At 42.2% G+C, this 23838-nt stretch overlaps 1 protein-coding gene across 2 annotated transcripts; it reads left to right on the top strand.

Moving 5' to 3' along the window:
• Positions 1 to 682: 682 nt before the first annotated feature.
• EIF2S2 (eukaryotic translation initiation factor 2 subunit beta) lies at positions 683 to 23374 on the top strand. Of its 2 annotated transcripts, XM_003932050.4 has the most exons (9): positions 683 to 845; positions 8921 to 9098; positions 10619 to 10722; positions 15959 to 16094; positions 16831 to 16931; positions 17550 to 17698; positions 20589 to 20645; positions 22185 to 22270; positions 22900 to 23374. In XM_003932050.4, exons 1-9 carry the CDS (start codon positions 831 to 833, stop codon positions 23073 to 23075), a joined length of 1002 nt encoding a protein of 333 aa, XP_003932099.2. In that variant the 5' UTR covers positions 683 to 830; the 3' UTR covers positions 23076 to 23374. The 2 variants fall into 2 exon arrangements, with proteins under 2 accessions (XP_003932099.2, XP_074262514.1); XM_074406413.1 differs by lacking the exon at positions 20589 to 20645 and having other exon boundaries at positions 684 to 845.
• Positions 23375 to 23838: the final 464 nt, after the last annotated feature.

The raw sequence follows: 23838 nt of genomic DNA, 5'->3' as shown, positions 1-23838 counted from the left end.
CAACTACAGGAGTGTTCTCGACGGTCTTTGGCTCGAGGGCGCTGCCGCAGTCAGAGCTCCCTAAAGGGTGACTGCTGTTGTTAGGTCTCAACGGAAACTACATGGTGCACCCAGAGCGTTCAGACTTCATAAACGAGTATTTTGAGGCTTCCCAACAGCTGCCTCTGGCTTGTTTAATTCTCCTCAGGAGACGCCTTCTCTCCTAAGAGAAAACAGGGAAGATACTTTGGTTTCTGACCTCCCAAGCAGAAAACCAGCCATCAAATTTCCTGTGAAGTAAAAACGGACTCGTGCGCCTCCGCCTCCAACTCAGAATTTCTCAAACACCGGGACGCCCCGGAGGCATGCGGGAAACGAAAGCTCCAGCGGGTTCATATGACTCGGTGTCTAACCCACTACCTTAACCCAGGAGGAATGGCCCCCAATTCACTCTACAAGCAGCGCAGAACATTCCTAAAGGCTGAGGTAATGGTCACCACCAACAACCGAACCTTCTTCCGGCTGCCGCTCGCTCGAACATCACGACACGCAAGCGACAGCGTCTTATAGACTGACTACAAATCCCGGCATGCCTGGCGGCGCGGCGCCGCCTGATAACTCGCGCCACACGAAGCACGCTGGGTTGGTTCTTCTGCGCGCCTGCGTCTGGCGAGCTCTGCGCAGGCGCATTTCCATCGCTTGGAGGAGAGGGCGGGGTGTCGCTCCCTTTCGCTGATGCAAGAGCCTGGTGCGGTGGTAGGAGAGGTATCGGCAGGAGCAGCGCTGCCGCCGGAACCCGGGGCTGACCCGTCTGACTTCCCGTCGGAGCCGAGCCCACTCGAGCCGCAGCCATGTCTGGGGACGAGGTGAGGGCTTGAGACCGGCGCTAGGGCTAAGGACTGAGGCGGGAAGCAGAACCCACTCCAGTGTGGGAGACCGGGCCTGCGGCCTAGCAGCCGGCCGCCGCCATGTGGGGCAGCCGGGCCTAGACAGCCCGGAGCTGCAGAGCCGGCGAGGACTCCGGAGCCGCAGGCTTGGCCGTAGCCGGCTTTCCTCAGGGTGGTGGCGCCGAGGCGGACCACCTGCCGTGGTTGGCATTTCCGGGATGGAGAGCACACGTTGAGTCGCCCTCCTTGAAGGGGCTCGAGTGCCCAGTTAATGCCCCGAATGAGACTGGGGCTGGTGATCCCTGCATTCCTTTCCGCTGGGCACTGCCGCCCCAGCTCGCCTTGCTGGGTGCCGCGAGGAACCTCTCTTGGCTTGATAGAACGCCCTCGTTAAAACTTTCTAGGCTGCCTTGTCGGGGCTGGTATCCCGCCCTTGTTTGTCTTCCTAGCATTGTTTTTTAAAAAGACGATGGGGTGATGGGTTTAGAACGAGAGAAAAATATCCTGCCGCCTCAGGAAGTGACTAGCCTTCCCGGAAAGTTTCCAGGCTAGCCCCCGAGCTTCCCTTAACAGAGGGCTCCCAGCGACGTGAGCGGGAAGTCCGGGCTGTGAAGCTGGCTGGATCTTTTTCTGCCGTGGTGCTTGGGTCTCACCGAATTTCCTCAAATCCCTTTCCCCCAGATTTATTCTAGGTGGTATAACATCTAAAGACTTAAAATGAAGTTGATGTTAAGTACTCGCGGGTGTTGCTTAACATTGGGGGAGGCCCTGCCCGATTTCTTAGGCAGTAGGAAGCCTTGATCACAAGGGCAAAGGAATGGTCGAGAAAGGCCAGTAAATGTGCCCACAGGAAGTGGAATATTCTCTAGTTTGGTTAGAGTTAAGGGGTGAACACTTGACACACTAGTTCATGGAGGGCTGTGAAGACGAAGTTAAGGAATTGAGAATGTATTCTGGAGGGGATTCCAGTCTTTTACTTGGTTCTGACAACAGTCCTGTAAAATAGGTCTGTATGCCCATTTTAGAGATGAAAAAACTGAGGCTCTCTAAGTTGTATAATGCCCATGATCAAATACTAAGTGGCTGAGTCAGTGGTAGGATTCCAGATCTGTGCAATATTGCTTCCGTGTAGATGCCTAGGAGGATCTCAGTAGCTTAGAGAAAATTTGTAAATGGTCCTTAGCAGTTATGATAGACATTGCTCTAGGCTGCTGCATATCAAAAGTTCTGAGAGTGGCAGTATTTCACTCCTATTTTGTTTCTACTTCTTTTTCAAACTTCTCATAACCTTTGGCAGATACTGTACGTACAAGAGTCCATGGGGTGTTACTCTGTGTATGGTCAACTACTAGTAGTTGACACAAGGTAGAAATGGGGCCATCAACATAGTGACTTGGAGGGCTAGAGGGATCATTTCTACCAGTAGGATCAGGTTTTGAAAGAAGGGAAATATGACTATATTACTGATGGATGAACAGAGTTTTGTGTAGCAGAGAAGGCAGAAGCAGCATTTCAGCATAGGACTTTGAAAGTCAATAAAGTATTAAATAGTTTGGTACTTAAGTTAACAGTACGACTTCGTTTTACAGGAAACCAGGGCTGAGGGAGATTAACTTGTCCAAGATCATACAGAAAGTAGGACTAGAACCTTGGTGTTTGGCTTCTTTTCTGCCAGGTAGAAGTTAGGAGTAGAGGGAGAATAGAATAGAATTTGAAGAATAGGGTGTAGGGTCTGGTTCCTCTAGTGCTGTTGACTAGATAAGTGTTCTTAGGCCATTTCTTTTTTTTTTTTTTCTTTTCTTTTTCTTTCTTTTTTTTTGAGATGGGGTTTTCACCATGTTGGCCAGTCTGGTCTCCAACTCCTGACCTTGGGTGATCCGCCCTCCTTGGCCTCCCAAAGTGCTGGGATTACAGGCATGAGCCACCGCACCCGGCCCTTAGGCCCTTTAACTTCTGGCTGCTGTACTGACTTTCCAGGATCAGATGAAAGTCTGTACTTGAAAATGATTTATTAACTGCCAGGGACTTCCAGAATGCAAGTAATCTTGCCTGGTGGGTCAGTCTAGAGGATTAAAGAGGCTACTATTAAAAAAATAATTTTCTGTTTTCTTCATATTTCTGTTTTTTTTTTCTCATAAACTGTACACATTTCTTTTTAAACCTGGTAATTAAGCCAAAAACTCACCAAAACATAACTCTTTTCAACCTAATGGAACTGTGATTTTATTTTATTTTATTTTATTTTTTAGAGACAGGGTCTCATTCTTGTTGCCCAGGCTGGAGTGTGGTGGCGCAATCATAGCTCACTGCAGCCTCTGTCACCTAGGCTCAAGGGATCCTCCTGCCTGAGCCTTGCAAGGAGCTGGGACTACAGGCGCATGTTCTTGCACCCGCTAATTTTTGTTTTTTGTAGAAATGAGGTCTTGCTTTGTTGTCCAAGCTAGTCTTGAACTGCTGGCCTCAAGCAGTCTTCCTGCCTCAGCCTCTCAGCATGGAACCATGATCTTTAAAAAGCAGAATCCTAGAAATATGGCTGCTACCTGGTAAGGGAAAAAAAAAAATCCCCTAATCTATAGGTATTCACTATTTTTCAGACCATTTTTTTTTTTTTTTTGAGACAGAGTTTCACTCTTGTTACCCAGGCTGGAGTGCAATGGCGCGATCTCAGCTCACCACAACCTCCGCCTCCTGGGTTCAGGCAATTCTCCTGCCTCAGCCTCCTGAGTAGCTGTGATTACAGGCACGCGCCACCATGCCCAGCTAATGTTTTGTATTTTTAGTAGAGACGGGGTTTCACCATGTTGATCAGGATGGTCTCAATCTCTTGACCTTGTGATCCACCCGCTTCGGCCTCCCAAAGTGCTGGGATTACAGGCTTGAGTCACCGTGCCCGGCCTCAGACCATTTTTTAAAAGCAGCATTAATATTTAATGCTTGCTTGCTTGCTTACTACTAGGCCCCATTGATAAGGTGTCAGAACACTGATTTTTCATAAAATGTGGTAAGGTGTTTTGGCAAAAAGAAGCTTTAAATTAAAAAAAAAAGTTTTTCGTTCAAAATGGGATGTATGTTGTATAAAGTTTATGAAACACAAAAAAATACAAAGAAAAATTTCAGAATCTAAGTCTCAGCTACTTAGAAGAAGACTTAGGCCAGGATTTTGAGGCTGCAGTGTGCTATAATTATAATTGAGGGTAGCCACCACATTCCAGCCTGGGCAACATAGTGAGACCCCTGTCCCTAAAAAAAAAAAATCTCACAATCCTATCACACAGAGATGGCAACACTTAGCATTTGTTCTGGTCATCCTTGGAGGGAACTTTTAGATCAATGCTTTGCTTCTCTGTGGGTTCTTTTGTGACTCACACCTGCTTCTGGGTATAGTATGACTACAAAGGTGATTTCTTGGGTAAGGTATGATCTATGAGAAGAGACTTCTAATCTGATGAAGCATTTCAGGGTAATTTTAGCTGGTATACCTTTTCTTTGCTCTCTCCAACCAAACGTAAGAAATTGAAAATAGAAAATTTATGCTTTTGAAGGCTTTGTTGTGAACCTAAAATATAACTCAAGTGATTCTGTGATTCTGTAGTTTTCCATAAGTGCACTGTCAACAGCTATTTACTTTTCAAATCCAAACTAGTCTCATAAAAGAAAACCCATTTGGAGTGTGTTCAGCTTATAATTTGCAAGTTAGAGATGAAAGTCTTAAAAAGCCATGATTTTAGTCAAGACTGATATCGGCTTGTTCTTTGGGGAGTTCTGCTTCGGGATCCCCACTCCTTGTTTGTAAACTCCACTTTGCTGGGTGGTATGAATAAAATAAGGCAATGAGTATGTATGTTACATATCCAGACAGTAATTGAGAGAGATGTTATTTCAATGTATGATTCCTATATGTTTATCATCCTTTATAAGGCTACAACCAAACTGTTTACCTGTAGACCAAAATAAGGTTTTTCAGGGGAGAAGAAGGCACTTATGAAGCTGTCCTCTGGTGATATCAGGATCCTTTCCATCTTTGGTCTGCCTTGATGAATAATGTTTAAAAGGCAATTAATATTTTAGGGAACTTGATGCTTGAAAAAATGCAATAAATGGCTTGTAATCCCTTCCAGAACCAAATTTATAGTGTCTAGAGTTTTGTTTGTCCTTTTGCCAAGTCTCCCTATTTCAAGAATGAGGATGAAATGTAGCTAACTTCCCTGTAATACTGATGTACTCCTTGTAGGGTGACCCAGAGCTCAATAGTAGGTCAGCAGTGGGGGACTCTTTCCTCTTTGCTCTTCTGTCTTGGTAGGGACACTTCTTTAAGTTAACCAGATAATTTTCTTCAGACTGACTGCATTTCAGATTTAATTATTTATAGAATTGGATCCTTGTTAAGGGTTGGAAAACACTAACTTTGAAAATGCTTTGCAAATACCATGCTTCTCTGCTGGGCAGGTACAGTAACTATATTACCTTATTACAGACTGTATAAGCCGGGTGTGGTGGCTCAAGCCTGTAATCCCAGCACTTTGGGAGGCCGAGGCGGGTGAATCACAAGGTCGAGAGATCGAGACCATCCTGGTCAACATGGTGAAACCCCGTCTCTACTAAAAATACAAAAAAAATTAGCTGGGCATGGTGGCTTGTGCCTGTAATCCCAGCTACTCAGGAGGCTGAGGCAGGAGAATTGCCTGAACCCAGGAGGCGGAGGTTGCGGTGAGCCGAGATCGCGCCATTGCACTCCAGCCTGGGTAACAAGAGCGAAACTCCGCCTCAAAAAAAAAACAAAAAACAAAAAACAGACTATACCTTGGTTTCAGTCTAGTTTTCTTAATGATCTTGGAACATACATAAGTTTATGTTAGAATCCATTTTGGGAAGTTTTTGAGAGTTTTATACGTTTGGAAAATTAGAGCACCTGAATTGATGAAATTTCAGTGATAGGAATCAAGAGAAAACCATGCTTTGTGAATGGTAAAGTATTATATAAATTACAGTTGCTAATATTTATTTGAATACTTATGTCCCAGGCACTATGGCAAGGGTTTTATATTCACATACTTGTTTAAGCCTCCCAGTAACCTTGTATGGTTTGTCGTTCTGCTGCTTGTCTCCATTTTACATAGGAGGCGTGGAATAACATAAGTACAAGCCATAGTCAGAACTTGAATCCAGTCAGATGGGTTCCAGACTTGTGCTTTTATTTATTTATTTATTTAATTTTGGGTGGTTGTTGATTTTGTTTTTTGATATTTTTATTTATTGTTTATTTATTTATTTTTGAGACGGAGTTTCGCTCTTGTTACCCAGGCTGGAGTGCAATGGCACAATCTCGGCTTACCGCAACCTCCGCCCCCTGAGTTCAGGCAATTCTCCTGCCTCAGCCTCCGGAGTAGCTGGGATTACAGGCACGCACCACCATGCCCAGCTAATTTTTTTGTATTTTTAGTAGAGATGGGGTTTCACCATGTTGACCAGGATGGTCTCGATTTCTTGACCTTGTAATCCACCCGTCTCAGCCTCCCAAAGTGCTGGGATTACAGGTGTGAGCCACTGCGCCCGGCCTGTTTATTTTTTTAAAGACGGGGTTTCACCATATTGGTCAGGGTGGTCTTGAACTCCCGACCTCAGGTGATGCGCCCGTCTTGGCCTCCAAAGTGTTTAGATTACAGGCGTGAGCCACTACACCCGGCTGGCTTTTAAACACTTTACTACTTACACTGTTGACAGCAGATCATTGGGCAAAATGCTGAATTTAAGCATGGTATTAATAGAATGTAGACAGAGATTGGTAAGGGGCTTAGGAAAAAAGTATTTGAGATTTGAATCCAGTTCTGTTTGACTTCAAAGACCCTGTACTTTCTACTCTGTCAGATGTCTGCCCTGTATGTTGTTTAAACTATTATGTCTAAAATAACTTTTCTTTAAGTGATCAGTACAAGCAGATAGTCTACAAATTATAACTTATTCTATAGTGGACATTTAGGTAAAAATAAGATAATTTTGGGGCGGGGCATGGTCCTCACACCTGTAATCCTAACACTAGGAGGCTGAAGCTGGTGGATCATTCGAGCGTAGGAGTTTAAGATCAGCATGGGCAACATGGTAAAACCCTGTCTGCACTAAAAATACAAAAGTTGGTTGGGTGTGGTGGTGTGCATCTGTAATCCCAGCTACTCAGGAAGTTGAGGTAGGAGGATGGTGTGAGTCTGGGAGGTCAAGGTTGGAGTGAGCTGAATCATGCCATGGCACTCCAACCTGGGCAGCAGAGCCAGCCGCAGTGGCTGACGCCTGTAATCCCAGCACTTTGGGAAGCCAAGGCAGATGGATCACGAGGTCAAGAGATTGAGACCATTCTGGTCAACAAGGTGAAACCCCATCTCTACTAAAAATACAAAAAATTAGCTGGGCATGGTGGCACGTGCCTGTAATCCCAGCTACTCAGGAGGCTGAGGCAGGAGAACTGCCTGAACCCAGAAGGCGGAGGTTGCGGTGAGCCGAGATCACGCCATTGCACTCCAGCCTGGGTAACGAGCAAAACTCCAAAAAAAAAAAAGAACCTTTAACATTTCATAAACAAAAAGCAAAGTAAAATGTTTGTAGAGGTTTCTCTTTCTCAGAGATTTGCTATATGAAGAGTTGCTGATGGATTTTCTTTTATTTATTTATTTTTTGAGGCAGAGTCTCACTCTGTTCCCAGGCACCAGGCTGGAGTGCAGTGGCGCAATCTTGGCTCACTGCAACCTCTGCCTCCCGGATTCAAGCAATTCTCTTGCTTCAGCCTCCCGAGTAGCTGGGACTACAGGCGCATGCCACCACGCCCAGCTAATTTTTGTATTTTTAGTAGAGATGGGGATTCACCATGTTGGCCATGATGGTCTCGATCTCTTGACCTCGTGATCCACCCACCTTGGCCTTCCAAAAGTGCTGGGATTACAGGCTCAAACCACCATGCCTGGCCTGGATTTTCTTGAAGATTGTCTGAACTTCGGTAAAGTTAAAATTTTTTGTTTTGTTTTTTCTTTGAGATGGTGTTTTGCTCTTGTTGCTTAGGCTGGAGTGCAATGGTGCGATCTCACTCACTGCAACCTCCGCTTCCCAGGTTCAAGCAGTTCTCCTGCCTCAGCCTCCCAAGTAGCTGGGATTATAGGCATGCGCCACCATGCCTGGCTAATGTTGTATTTTTAGTAGACATGGGGTTTCTCCATGTTGGTCAGGCTGGTCTTGAACTCCTGACCGCAGGCGATCTGCCCACCTCAGCCTCCCAAATGCTGGGATATTGGACATGAGCCATGCACCTGGCCAAAAAAAAAATTATTATTTTTTTTTAAATCAAGTCAAAAGTCTCTCAGGTCTCTCTGTAGCAGCCCCATGTTACCAACCTTGAATTAAATATTTGTACCTCTGGCCAGGTGCAGTGGCTTACACCTATAATTCCATTGCGTTGAGTGGCTGAGGTGAGAGGATTGTTTGCACCTGGCAGTTCGTTAAGACCTGGGACAACTGAGGGGACAACAGGGGGAGACCCAGTGTCTACAAAATAAAAAGCTTAGCTGAGCATGGTGGCACATGCCTGTGGTCGGAGCTACTTGGGGGTTGGGGGGCTAAGATGGTAGGATCACTTGAGCCCAGGAGGTTGAGGCTGCAGTCGGCCGTGATCATGCCACTGTACTCCATCCTGGGTAACAGTGAGACCCTGTCTCAAGAAAGAAAAAAAAAATTTATACCCCACTTGGGTATTATTTTCCTGTATCTATAAAGTAAGAAGCATAGCATAGGTTGCTGCAAAAGTCCCTTCTCTAAATTTCATGGTTTATTCAAATGCCCAAATTTGCTCATGAAACTGAAAGTGAAATCTCTTGTGATACTTTACAAATGTTTCACTTTCCCCTTTCCCCCACCCAGTTTATTTTTTGGTAAACTCCCCTTTGATGTTTTAGTGTATATATACTCTTTTACCTGTAAGAGTATGTATGCCTTTTGAGGATAGAGCATATTTGGAATGTCAGCGTCATTAAAAACAATCACTTAATCCCTTTTTTGTTTTTTTGTCTTCTGAACAGATGATTTTTGATCCTACCATGAGCAAGAAGAAAAAGAAGAAGAAGAAGCCTTTTATGTTAGATGAGGAAGGGGATACCCAAATAGAGGAAACCCAGCCTTCAGAAACAAAAGAAGTGGAGCCAGAGCCAACTGAGGACAAAGATTTGGAAGCTGATGAAGAGGACAGTAGGAAAAAAGGTCAGTGGTTGATGTGAGAGAGTTAACTGTTGTCCTAGAAACCCTGGTTCTATCAATGTTTTGACTTTTGTATATGCAATGACCTCTCAGCCTGCTAAGGTTGTTCCAGTGAAGTCAAGGCCATCAGTAGTCTCTGTGCAGTGGACCTTTTCAGATTTCTGGTAGGCTTGTTGCAGGGAAGGTGCCTTTTCAGATTTCTGATAGGCTTGTTGCAGGGAAGTTGCCATTTAACATGCATTGCAAAGATGATGAAACCTTGCCATTCCAGAACTGGTTTTCCAGTTTAACTGGTCAGGTCTCTTCTCTAACTTGAATGATAGTTGTATTTGAATGTAGGCAGAAAGAAATAGTACTAAGATAGGCAGTTTTGTGTCTTAGCAAGTCTGAAAATGTGTATGAGAGATTAAAATTGTAGCCTTGAGTATTTGGGGTTAGACACCAGCTTTAGTTACTTACCTCTGTGCTGTAACATAGACATAATTTGACTATTAGAGAGAGAAATGATTCTATGAATATTATTTGTGTCTGTTGAATATAACTGTGCTGGGATAGAGATAGTTGACATCCATTGAGCATCTACCCTGTGCTAAGTGTCTTCTACATGTTTAAAACAAACTTGGAAAGTAACTCATTCCTGTTGTCATAAGATAAAATGGATTTGTAAGTAGTTTCTTGAAAAACTTTGTAGCAGAGGGATCCTGAAATATTTCGAGTTTATAACATGGCAGATCAAATGGAAAACTTGAATAGAATCTATTATTACTCAATAACAGTAGATAAAATTTCACTGATACTTGTATTTACTGTGTAGCCTTATTTTAATGGGAAATAATTTGTTAGGCCTTTTGATGCTTAATTGATTCAATAAAATGTTGAGATAGGCAGTAGAATTTAGGTGAACAAGGTGTAGCCTCCTAGTATCTAGTAGGGAGATAGATTAGATAAGCAAGCTGGTAATAAGTACCTCAGTTGGGGTAAGCAGAAGATACTGTCCAAGTACTTTGGGAATACCTAACCCAGTTGTGGGGAAAGATGGATAAGCTTAGAGAAGGCTTTGGTGGAAGTAATTTAACCGAGATCCTATGAGACGGAGTTAAGAGGGCCCAGGGGAAGGTTTGGAGGTGAGGGACCTCACATATATTGCACTAGAACCTGAAAGTAGTTCAGTATGGTTAGAACCAGGGATTGAAGTGTGGGAAGTGAGGAAGGCAAGAAGCAGAAGTAGGAGATAAAGCTGGAGAATTGGAAATTGTTTAGAGTTCTGACTTTGGGAACAATTAGGAGTGGTATGCTCAGATTACTAAATAAATATTCTCAACATGGTCTCCTAACCAGATTGTTCCTATAGATCTTGAGATGACCTACCATTTTGTTTTTCAGAACCATAACTTTTGTGATTGTGGAGGTACTAATTAATAATCTCTCCTGGTGACTTGATTAATTGCTGAAATATGTTTGTGTAACTCATAATGTGATGCCTTGCCTTTTAGCTGTTAATAATTATGCCTTGGTCTTTCTAGATGCTTCTGATGATCTAGATGACTTGAACTTCTTTAATCAAAAGAAAAAGAAGAAAAAAACTAAAAAGATATTTGATATTGATGAAGCTGAAGAAGGTGTAAAGGTAGTATTGCTTTCTTGTTGAAGGTAAAATTTGACCTCTTGCAAGGTTACTAATGGCTGTTTCCCTCCCTTTGACTCATCTCTGACTAGCTTTGCTTTTATTATTAGCACTTAGTTGCCACTGGTAGGGTCATTTTCTTTCTTGAGTGTGTCTGACTAGGTATCTTAAAGGGACTGTGGTTCAAGGAATTTAAATTTAGGTCTTACATATTGTATTGTGTACCATTAAGATGATTAAAAAAAAAAAATCCCTTGTATTTAACCACGCTGAGATTTTTGGCTGCAGAGATATTTCTATGAGTGAGAAATCCTATTGAGCAAATACTCCTTTGGTTCAACTTTTGGTAGCATATTGAATATACACAAAATTCATATATGTACCTCTAAGCAGCAAAGAATGAATGACAGTGGTGGTTGGTAGCTGATGACAATGTGGCCTGTAGGCAAACCAGAGCACTCAGGCCAGTTTTATGGAGTTCTCTGATCTTGCGGATACTTGAGACCCTGTGAATCTTACTACTGAATTGATTTCTAATGCAAATATATGAAAATTCTTTTGGACAGGGAGTAACAGGTGGGCAGGCAGGTGAATATGAGGGAGGGTAGGTGGATGGGTGACAGGGGAAGGAGCTGAAGATCTGTTCTCCCTAGAGTTCCATTTTAAAGACCCTGCCTAGGAATCACTTTAGCAGAATCCACATATCTATTTATAAAACCAAGAATAATAGCAATACACATATACACAGAGAGAGAGAGAGAGAGAACGCACACACAACAGCAAACATACACCAAATGTCTCATTTTGTGCCCTCTAAAAATTTTCTTTGGTAAGTAGTTTATTTGCTCAAACTCAAGTGATTAAGGTATAGCCACATGTAGCAGGAAATGTATACAGTAATTCATTGAGTTTTAGAAATAATGTCATAATTTTATGACTTAGTTAATTCAGTAAATATATATTAGTGATTACAGTGAGTCAAGCATCATGTGCTAATTGCTAGAGTACTGAAATGAGTAAGATACTTTTCCTGTTTGCAGAGATATTTTAGTTCAAGGATAATTTAGAATCCTTGAGAACAAGCTGGTTTGATTTGGATTCTTCTTGTTCTCTCCCTGTTTGAGTATTCTCTTTTCCTTCTTCTATAGAGAAATTGAGAAAAATAATCAGATTATACTGAAAAATGGGATTTAAATATCCTGGATAACAGGGTGACACATAGAGATGTGCCACAGAAAGTCTTGGTTAACAAGGCTTTGTTGGTTGATATCTCCAGTAGCTTTTATTGGGAGATTCGCTCCAAATAAGTGCTTGAATACTGTTTTTGAAGTCAAAACATAAGAGGGCATTACAGGTATCCTGGTCATCAGGCAAGGCATGGACATAATAATTTGTTTTTGAGATCTTGGGGTACTCTGTGACCTGAATTTTCAGACCATCACAGGGCTTATGAAAAGCCTTGAAAAATACTTCTCACGCCTATAGTCCCAGCACTTTGGGAGGCCGAGGCAGGCACATCACCTGAGGTCAGGAGTTCAAGACCAACCTGGCCAACATGGTGAAACCCTGTCTTTACTAAAAATACAAAAATTAGTTGGGTGTGGTGGTATGCAAACCTGTAGTCCCAACTACTCAGGAGGCTAAGGCAGGAGAATTGCTTGGACCCAGCAGGTAGAGGTTGCAGTAAGCCGAGATTGCACCACTGCACTCTAGCTTGGGTGGCAGAGCGAGACTTTGTCTCAAAAAAAGGGAAAAATAGGCCAGGCACAGTAGCTCACACCTGTAATTCCAGCACTTCAGAAGGCCAAGGCAGGTGGATCACCTGAGGTTGGGAGTTCGAGACCAACTTGATCAACATGGAGAAAGCCCGTCTTTACTAAAAACACAAAATTAGCCGGGTGTGGTGGCACATGCCTGTAGTCCCAGCTACTTGGGAGACTGAGGCACGAGAATCACTAACTCGGGAGGTGGAGGTTGTGGTGAGCTGAGATTGCACCATTACACTCCAGCCTGGGCAACAAGAGTGAAACTCCATCTCAAAAAAAGAAAAGGAAAATATTTTTTGCCGTTCTCCGCCTTCTGCTGTGTCTTGGCATCAGTATGGAAGTAGATCTTACTGTAATAAAATAATAGTATAGTGCAAGAAGTTGGCTAGTGTGTGCTAATCTATATTCAGCATTTCTAAGTTCTTATTTATTGACTTAGAAATTAGGTCAGTATCTGGTTTCCTGTTTGTATAGTATGTAGCTAATACTATGGGCAGATTGGTCTTGATAGCCACATATGGCATTAAAACTACAAAGCTGGATTTGGGATCCCAAATCTGAGCTTTGTTTACTCCCAGCTATTCCGACTTTTCTGCTGGTAAGATTTCTGAAATTACTGTAGCTATTCCCCCAGTTCAGCACACATAAAACAGGTATTAATTGTTGAGTAAGGTTGACAGCACATTTCAGGATAGGGAGCTGGATAAGCTGGTAGAAGGAAGGAGAAATTAGAAAGCTGGAAACAGACTGGCCTTTTCTGCTCTTGCGGGATGTTTATGACTCATTTCTAGGTTTTAATATGCCCTGTTTACATCCATGCCTCTAGCAACTGATCTTGGGGTCAGGCTTCGCTGTCTCCATCTATCACTTGATCCTAATTGCCCATGGCTTCTGCCTTTCCCTCTTTGATAATGTCATTTATTGATGCCCAAAGACCACGCCACAGACTGGTGCCAGACTGACTGTGGCATAATAAAAGTAAATATTTGGTCTTTGTGCTCTTGGCTTACAACTCTTAAAATCCTTGGAATCTCCAAAGTGGTAAGAGGGTGTTTGGTGTGATAAGAGGGTCTTTAGTATGCTAATGAGATGACTGGTGGCAGGGGATCCCTAGATAGCTTTAGGATGGGGCTGGTCACCAGAAAGACAAAGCTATGATTAGAGGGTTGGAACTTTTCAGTGGTCCCCCTGACACCTCCAGAGAGGGAATGTCAAGAGATTGAGCTCAGCCACTAGTGGTTAATAATGTAATCAGTGACTGGGCATGGTGGCTTACGCCTGTAATCCCAGCACTTTGGGAGGCTGAGGAGGGCAGATCACAAGGTCAGGAGTTCCAGACCAGCTTGGCCAATATGGTGAAACCCCATCTCTACTAAAAATACAAAAATTAGCCGGGCATGGTGGCTCAAGCCTGTAATCCCAGCACTTTGGGAGGCCGAGACGGGTGGATCACAAGGTCAAGAGATTGAGACCATCCTGGTCAACATGGTGAAACCCCGTCTCTACTAAAAATACAAAAAATATTAGCTGGGCATGGTGGTGTGTGCCTGTAATCCCAGCTACTCAGGAGGCTGAGGCAGGAGAATTGCCTGAACCCAGGAGGCGGAGGTTGCGGTGAGCCGAGATCGCGCCATTGCACTCCAGCCTGGGTAACAAGAGTGAAACTCTGTCTCAAAAAAAAAAAAAAAATTAGCCAGGCATGTTGTCACGTGCCTACTTGGGAGGCTGAGGCAGAAGAATCCCTTGAACCCAGGAGGCAGAGGTTGCAGTGAGCTGAGATCATGCCACTGCACTCCAGCCTGGGCAACAAAGCGACATTCCGTTTCAAGAAAATAATAATAATAACAACAGTGATAGTCATGCCTGTGTAATGAAACCCCGAGACATGGGTTGGGAGAGCTTCCATGCTGGTGAGCACACCAAGGTGCTAGGAAGGGGGTGTACCTGGTGTGGCAGCTCCATGCCTGCCTTCCTTGCCCTACCTCAGCTCACGCCCCCATACCATGACTTATGCATTGCTTATGTTTAGCTGTTTCCTAGTTGTATCCTTTATAATAAACTGGCAATAGTAAGTACTTTCCTGAGTTCTATGAGTCATTTTAGCAAATTATTGACTCTTGGTGGGGAACGTGGGAACTTCCAAGTTTACAGCCATGTTGGACAGAAGCAGGCAGCATGGAGACCCAATAAGTGGTGACTAGCTTGTGAAGTGAGGAGTCTTGTAGAACTGAGCCCTTAAACCTATGAAATCTGATAATTACTCCGGATAGTGTATGTCTGAATTGAACTGGAGGACACCTAATTGGTACTAGAGGGTTGGTGTGGAAAAACACCACATAATTGGTGTCACCTGGAAAAATCTTTCCTAATAACTGTATCAAAAGCACTTACAAATTTCTTTAAAATACTCATGAACTCTGCTCGTGCTGAAGATCATCAATCAGATTTAAATTTGAAGTGTCTCAAGTGATTACTTTTTTTAAGACAGTTTTGCTCTTGTTGTGCAGGCTGGAGTGTAGTGGCGTGATATGGACTCACCGCAACCTCTGCCTCCTGGGTTCAAGTGATTCCTCCTGAGTAGCTGGGATTACAGGCTCCGGCCACCACATCCAGCTAAGTTTTGTATTTTTAGTAGAGACAGGGTTTCACCGTGTTGGCCAGGCTGGTCTTGAACTCCTGACCTCAAGTGATCCACCTACCTAGGCCTCCCAAAGTGCTGGGATTACAGGCGTGAGCCAAGGTGCCCAGCCTCTGACATGATTCTGACAGTAGCCTGGTTTGGAAACAAGGACAGTAATTATAAGATCCTAAGGCTGAAGAATAAAGAAATGAAAGAGAAGATCCCACAAATGTCTTGAAGAAGTCACAGTTTAGCAAGGCACGGTGGCTCACGCCTGTATTTCCAGCACTTTGGGAGGCTGAGGCGAGTGGATCTGCTGAGGTCGGGAGTTCGAGACCAACCCAAACAACATGAAGAAACTCCATCTCCGCTAAAATACTTTTAATCCCAGCTACTCGGGAGGCTGACGCAGGAGAATCACTTGAACCCTGGAGACGGAGGTTGCAGTGAGCCAAGATCGTGCCATTGCACTCCAGCCTGGGGAACAAGAGTGAACCTCCGTCTCAAAGAAAGAATTCAAAGTTTAAATGGCAAGAGTCTCTTTGAGCCAGTTTGGTCCATCTCTGACAGGCGTTTTTTATCTGTAACTTCAGTTTAGAATATGTGATTTTTTTCCCCCCTCCAAAATAATGTCAGCTCATGTCATTTTTATAAAAGAACAGGCTGGGTGTGGTGGCTCATGCCTGTAATCCCAGCACTTTGGGAGGCCAGGGCAGCAGGATCTCTTGAGGCCAAGAGTTTGAGACTAGCCTGAGCAACAAAGCAAGACAACCTCCTTGTCTCTGCAGAAAATGTAATAAAATAAAAAGAATAGTCCCAATATCAAATGTTCAGACTCATCTCAATTTCTTAGGATCTTAAGATTGAAAGTGATGTTCAAGAACCAGCTGAACCAGAGGATGACCTTGACATAATGCTTGGCAATAAAAAGAAGAAAAAGAAGAATGTCAAGTTCCCAGATGAGGATGAAATACTAGAGAAAGATGAAGGTAATGCTGAGGACTCAGCTGCCCAATTGTAGGTTACTCAAGCCTTTGGCCTAGTCTCCTTGATGGGGGAGGGGAGTGCTTTAAAAAATTTTTTTCTTGCCCCTTATTTCTATTCCCTGATAATGGAAGCTGAAAGGAAATAGTGTCTAGCTTGATAGTGGCAGTTAAAGAATTTGTCAATTGTGATTACATTAAAAACATACTGATTCAGGCTTGGAAGAATCACTGATTTTTAAATAATTAAAAATTTAAAAATGTTTTGTTTACAATTCTGTTAGTTTTTAAATGCCATAGGGTCTTTAGAGAACTTTAGTCAACAGGTGAGTTTTTATGGATGTCAATGTTTCCTAAGCGCTTAAAACAGTTGGACTCTTTTTCCTCTAGTTATTCTAATGCATTATTTTATCTTCGGTTTGTTAAATTAAGAAACTTTTCAGTGTGTTATCAAACACTCCTAATTAGAGAGGTCTCTATTAAGGGTCTTTTTTTTCTCCTTTCAGATTACAAATGACAGTTTTTTGTTTTTTTTTTAAAGGGGGTCTTTTTTGAAAGTTGTAACATCCCTATTTTTAAGGAAAAGGGTTGTGAGCTTTGGTTTCTTTACGCTTAAGGCTGCTGTGAATGCAGCTGTGGAAGGGAAGATAAATGTCTTTGAAACTTCATTTTTCTAGACCCACTCCCACTTTTGTATTGTAGCAGGGCCCACCCCTCATTCCTAAATCTTTATTATTTACAGCTCTAGAAGATGAAGACAGCAAAAAAGATGATGGCATCTCATTCAGTAATCAGACAGGCCCTGCTTGGGCAGGCTCAGAAAGAGACTACACATATGAGGAGGTAAGACAAAAATCTGTTGTGAAAAGGGGCTAAGCTATTCACTAATGCTCAAGGAAGAGCAAGATAAATCTTCCTTGAATTGAAAGGGACACTGAAGTAATGATTGATGGTGAAACAGATGCACAGAGGTCACACAGCCAGTGCATAGCAATTCCTGGTGTGTACCTGTGGGGCAGCCTGCCCAGAGTGCGGCAGTCATTGTAATACTACTCACTATTCCCACCTGAATTCATGGACTGCTGAGGGTATGCAGCCCTCTAGAAATCAGGAGGGCAGTAGTGACAAAGTAGCTAATTTGGGGCCAGGATAGTCTGGAGTTTACCTGTTTGGGCTTTCCTGAATCTTACTTTTCCATGTGTCATGTAGTTTTCCCATAGAAACAACAGAATGAGTAGTTGTTCATTCGTTTCACTTTGGATAAGGAGTTGCTGAGTATCAATAACGAACCAAATGCTGGCTGGGGATGAATCTCTGTCCTCAAAGAACTGCCAGACTTGTAATGCATGTGTGTATTTAATAAGAAGTGACATATTTGCTGTTAAGCAGTGTGACTTAAAGGGGAACTTTATACTTCTACAGTTACCAAGCATGTTCATGAATACCACTTTATTTTTATAGCTGCTGAATCGAGTGTTCAACATCATGAGGGAAAAGAATCCAGATATGGTTGCTGGGGAGAAAAGGAAATTTGTCATGAAACCTCCACAGGTCGTCCGAGTAGGAACCAAGAAAACTTCTTTTGTCAACTTTACAGATATCTGTAAACTGTGAGTTGGTTAATGGAGTACCTTCATCCCAAATACCAGATTCTCAATGCAGTTTTAAGAATGTTAAATGTCCTTATTGTGGACTTTATTAATAGATGGAAAGAATACACAGGTGTAGGGGCTGAGGGAGTTCACAGTTCAAATCTGTCAGTTGTTTCAATTCATAAGTCTCAGGGCTTTTTTTTTTTTAATTATTAAATATAAGATCTCGCTTTGTCGCTGGAGTGTAGTAGAGTGATCATGGCTCACTGCACCTTCTCTCCTGGGCTTCAGCAATCCTCCTGCCTCAACCTCCCAAGTAGCTGAGACTACAGGTGCACACTACCATGCCCGACTAATTTTTGAGAGTACAGGTGCACACCAGCATGCCTGAACAATTTGTGTGTGTGTAAATGTAAGTCTTAACTGTGTTGCCCAGGAGGGCTCGTTTTATTAGTGCATCCAGAGGCGAGAGAAATCGACTCATGCTGATCCATTGAGGATGGATCTTAACGAGATGTAGTGAAGAGTGAGGAGGCTGAATGTAGTCCTCAGACAGGAGCCTTGGGAGCCCAGGGAGTGGAAAGGCTCATCAGTCAGTCTAGGATAGGCCTGTAAAGCAAGCAGTGAGCTCAGGGAAAGTGGCCGAATTTGGTGTGCCTCTTCCTTGGATGATCATTGCCAGGACACAGTTGATGAGATTGCAGCTTTCTTAATTACTGTCACATTCTATGCCAGAATCAGCCCTAGCTCTGTCTAGGAATGGCTTTTCTCTGAGCTTCTCAGTTGCATGTTTTCAGGCAGGTTCCTTAGGGCGACCAACATTATCTATTTGTTGGTCAGTTTCCTAAGTGATATATGCTTGTCGTAGAAAAAATGGTAAGCACAAAAGAGATAATACTCAAAATTCTACTACCCGGAGATAACCACTTCTTTTCATTACTTACATATATTTAAATAGTTTAAATTTTTTTGCTAATGACAGTAGCAGTATATGCTCATTGTAGAAAAATTAGAAGATAAAGACATGTTAAAGAAAATGAAAAATCATCTGCAAAGTCCACCATTAAGAGGTAGATAATTTATCATAGATTAATATTTTGATGTTTTATGTACTTTTTTTTTTTTTTTTTTTGAGACGGAGTTTCGCTCTTGTTACCCAGGCTGGAGTGCAATGGCGCGATCTCGGCTCACCGCAACCTCCGCCTCCTGAGTAGCTGGGATTATAGGCACGCGCCACCATGCCCAGCTAATTTTTTTTTTTGTATTTTTACTAGAGACGGGGTTTCACCACGTTGACCAGGTTGGTCTCGATCTCTCGACCTTGTGATCCACCCGCCTCGGCCTCCCAAAGTGCTGGGATTACAGGCTTGAGCCACCGCGCCCGGCCGTTTTATGTACTTTTTAAAATAAATTGCTATCATACTGGTTTTTAACCTGTTTTCTCAATATATTGTGAAAGTTTGACTCATGTCATTAGTCTGAATAAGTGTTTTAAATAGCTATACAACATATTCTAACAGTTCCTTAAGTTGGACATGGCTGTTCCCAGGTTTTTATTATCAAGAGGCAAAACTTCACCAACCATCTTTATACATATATCTTTGCAGTAGCTCAGAATAGAGCCTTAAGACAAGATGAAATTGCTGAGTTAAAAGGAATGGATATTTTTATGGCAAATAGTAGCAAATTGCTTTCCAGCAAGGTTGTGCCAGTTCATACTCCTGCCAGCAATGTAGAAGCTTACCTACTTTATTATATTTTTACCAGTTCTCACCAATTGCATTTTGGGGAAAAGTAGCTTAAAAATTGTTACAGTAGCATCTGCTTGTTGGAGTAAGTTCAAACAGTGCCACAGTGTAGATTTAAAAAATGAAAATATTGAATGGCATTGCTGTGTATTTGCGTTTATTTTATATGTGTATGTACATTTTTCTTTTTTTTTTTTTGGATATTGACATCTTTTTAAAAGTAGTATACACCCTTGAATGGATTTATTTAACCACTCCCCTAATTGGTGAATATTTAAGCTGTTTTAATTTTTCTGCTGTTAGCCTTCCATGGAATTTTTCTAGAAATACACTTTTAATGAAAATTTTAAGGAAATACATGTGGATTAACATATATATTTATTAGCTTGTTTGATAACATCCTAGTATCCATCACCTAGGTTTCATATATGTTGAACTTTTGACACATTTGCTTCAGATCTTTTACTTTGTTAAAAAGAGGGTTTTATACTATTTTATGATAGTCTCAAAAACAAAAGAAAAAAGGTGGTTTAATAGTTATAATTAAGGCCACCTTTGTTTCTTTTCCTGATCCCTTTTTCCTTCCTAAAGGAAGTTGTTACTCTCTAACATTGGTGTTTATGTTTTCCATCCTTGTTTCTAGACACTTACTTATATGTATGTAGTCATGAAATGTAATATGGTACTATGGGCATTGAAGTATAAACAAATGGTGTCTGGCTGAGCTCACACCTATAATCCTGGCACTTTGGGAGGCTGTGGCAGGAGGATCATTTGAGGCCAGGAGTTCCATACCAGTCTAGGCAGCATAGGGAGAGCCCATCTCTACACAGAAACGGAATAATTAGCTAGGCATGGTGGCACACACCTATAGTCCTAGCTACTTGGGAGACTGAGACAGAAGCTTAGGAGTTTGAGGTTACCATGAGCTGTGATCACTGAACTCTAGCCTGGGCCACACAGTGAGACCCTGTCTCTTAACAATAAAAAAAAGTGGTGTCATATACTGTGTCTCTGTTTCAAAGTTTAAATAAACTATGCATTGAAATTCACCTAATAGCTAAGTAATCACAGATCAAAATAGTGAACAGAATGATATTTTAGAAGTTTGGTGAGAGTTCCTTGAAAGATAGGATTTATGTATTTGATTTTCTTTTTAGATTACATCGTCAGCCCAAACATCTCCTTGCATTTTTGTTGGCTGAATTGGGTACAAGGTAAGAAACTATATACATTTACATACAGTACTACTGGACATTTCCTAAGAACCTCTCTTGAAAAGGATATATAACATGCTTAGAGAAAACATTCACCTGATTAATTATTAGAGAAACTTTTAGTCCAGGGGAGGAATGAAATCACTTCATTTCTGTGGGAGAGCTTGGCTGTTTAGGAATAGGGGACAGAGCTGACATCTGAACAGGCCTGCTGCTGTAGAACAAGAGGTCCACAGTACTGCCATGTTTAGACTTTCCTGTTACTAATTGAAACTCTTGAGTCTTTTAATGGAGCAAATACTAGATTTTTAGGGGAATCGATTTTCTTAAGTCAGACTTTTTGTTTTCTAAATTGATTAACAGGTTATTGAAGAAATATAGCTAGTGAATTGATGAGTGGCACAGGAGAAACCATTGAAACAGGAATCTGCGATTAAATAGCTAGTTACTTGTCTTTAAGGCTCACCTTTTGAAGGCACTGAGCAAGTCCATTCCTATTCAGGAAGGCCAAGATCTCATGGAGCGCATGCCAATGAGTTTGACTACTATCTGGAAGCCTAATGTCCCTTTAAAAATAAGTAATGTGGAGTAGGTCATGATAATGATGACTAATGCATATTGAGTACCTTTTGTATGCTAAGTGCTTTTTTGAGTGCCATCTCAGTCTTCACAGCACATCTATGAAGTAGAAAGTAATATTCCTGTCTTCACGTTTGGAAACAGGTTTAGTAAAGTGATGTTATAGTTGATCACATAGCTAGTTAGTGGCACAGTCAAGATAGGTACAACTCAGGTCTGTCTGTCCCTGCAGTTTGATCACCTAACAGGCTTTATACCTGTGCCTCACTGGTAGTACAGAGATAATTAAGGTGTTCTCTTCCTACTCTCTTGAAACTTGGGATTTGCTACACTTAATATGGGGTTAAGGAGTAATTTATTTGACCATGGTGGATAGTAGGCTCTGTTATAGAAGAATGGTTTTAAATATAAATTTGTTACCATCATTGCTTATTTATAATTTGCACAAATTAATGAAGGAGCAAAAGCTAGTGTTGTTTTTTTCTGCTTCTTAGAATAATCTACAGGTTTTGTAGAGGTGGGATAAACTATTTTGTGGCCAGTAAACTTATGGCCAGTGGGTTAAATGGGTTGTTGAGAAAACTCCATTTCTTTTGACAGTGAATGACTCCATCCATCTCTACCAAAAACAAAACAAAACAAAACAAAACTAGCAGGGCACAGTGGGGATTGCCTGTAGTCCTAGCTACTTGCTAGGCTTAGTGGGAGGATTGCTTGAGCCTGGGAGAGTGAAGGTGCAGTGAGCCATCATCGTGCCACTGCATTCCAGTCTGGGTGACAGAGTGAGACCCGTCTCATAATTAATTAATTAGATTGTGAGAAACCAGGTAGTATAGCACCAGTCCTAGTTTATCCTATGCTGCTGAACATATTTTAAGTTCATTAAGTATAAAGGTGCTGGAATTTGGTTCCTTTAGTTAAAAATAATAATAATGGAGATATATTTGTTTTCTTTCATAGTGGTTCTATAGATGGTAATAACCAACTTGTAATCAAAGGAAGATTCCAACAGAAACAGATAGAAAATGTCTTAAGAAGATATATCAGTAAGTGTGTAATTAATTTCATTAGATTACCGAAATGTTCTCATCAGGCTGCAGTGTTGTAGGGAGAGCCATCTGATTACAGTGAGAGGGGAAAAGCTGACCATAAAAAGATCAGAAACAAAATGATAGTGAAAGGGAAGTGGCTCTTAACTGCTAACTAGGCTTACAGGGAAGGATTTGGATTTTTTAAGAAAGCCCAGCTGATTGAAGCCTAATGTCTTCATTAGGCTAGTTGATTGTAGGGCTAAAAGCCAAGTCAGAGAAACCTGCCTGTGATTCAGGCCTGGCCTTGGTCCCCTTTTGTTCCTAATTATTTATAATTGGCATATCTGTTAACACATTTGAGTGGCTTTCCTACAGACTGAACCAAGAATAAGCAAGCCGGCTGGCTTCCCTACATCCTGGGGCATTGAGTATTCAACCCATGTTTTAGTACCAGAAGCATCATAGCAGATAGCTTTGTGGTTTTTTTTACCCCTAGAATAGCTAAGCTTCCCTGGTCTGGGTGCCCAGGTAAAGTCTCAAGCCTGGGCTTGTGCAGTTCATTGTAGGAGATGTATTTAAGAGGGCAGAAACTTCTCTACCTCACTGCGGCCTCCAGGTAATTCTGTATGTTGCTTTATTTGCAGAGGAATATGTCACTTGTCACACATGCCGATCACCAGACACAATCCTGCAGAAGGACACGCGACTCTATTTCCTACAGTGCGAAACTTGTCATTCTAGATGTTCTGTTGCCAGTATCAAAACAGGCTTCCAGGCTGTCACGGGCAAGCGAGCACAGCTCCGTGCCAAAGCTAACTAATTTGCTAATCACTGATTTTGCAAAGAGTGTTGTGGAGATGTGGCTGGACAGGTTTGCCATCAGAGTGGATATACCATTGTATTAAAAACAAGATTAAAAAGCTGCCAAGTTCTTTGGCGAATGGTTGGTCTGAAATCCTTGCAAGACGCTGACGCTCAAGCTGTTGACATACTCGTTGCCTACTTTAACAACTGTCAGAGAAACGTGATATGGGGTAAGGAGGTGCTTTTTTAAAATCGTTCATAGACTTCTGTAAAATGCAAGATAAATTAAAGTTATTATAACAGTGATTCTTTCAATTTGGTTTGTCCTTCAGTTTTCTTTTTTATAAAAATTGTCCTTGGTGAATTCAGCAAAAAACCAACCAAATAAAAAGTTTGTGCCTGGGCTCTGACGAAGTGTATCCTTGTCCTGAGAAACTGGACAATGGCAGGCACTTCATCTGGGCAGCCATTTCCCTTCCCCACTTCTCTCGAGATACATAGTTAAAGTAGACACGGATTCCCACGCAAGTGTGGTGGGACCTTGAGACTTGGGGAGGACTGCTGTTTTCAGTGTCCAGGGAATGACTCCATAGATTGGAATTCTTTTCCGTATGTGAGGATGTCCCATATGTGAGGATGGTTGCTACTACCTCACTGCCAAGCCCTCCTCCAGCTGTTACACATGAGGGAATACAAGGTGCTAGGTACCCTGCCCTTCCTCGTTGGCCACTAAGAGGTCTTAGAAACATAACCTGTAACTGTGTCTTGTAACTGGTACA

Source organism: Saimiri boliviensis, chromosome 9 (assembly GCF_048565385.1).
Source record: "Saimiri boliviensis isolate mSaiBol1 chromosome 9, mSaiBol1.pri, whole genome shotgun sequence".
NCBI lineage: Eukaryota > Metazoa > Chordata > Mammalia > Primates > Cebidae > Saimiri > Saimiri boliviensis.
Note: the sequence above shows the minus strand (reverse complement) of the source record. Positions and strands in the feature narration are given on the sequence as shown.

Bases quoted from the DNA above. Each gene is read 5' to 3' on its own strand.
- EIF2S2 (XM_003932050.4), top strand. The intron at 20,646-22,184 runs GTAAGAAACTAT...TTTCTTTCATAG, and splicing joins TTGGCTGAATTGGGTACAAG to TGGTTCTATAGATGGTAATA. The intron at 22,271-22,899 runs GTAAGTGTGTAA...CTTTATTTGCAG, and splicing joins TGTCTTAAGAAGATATATCA to AGGAATATGTCACTTGTCAC.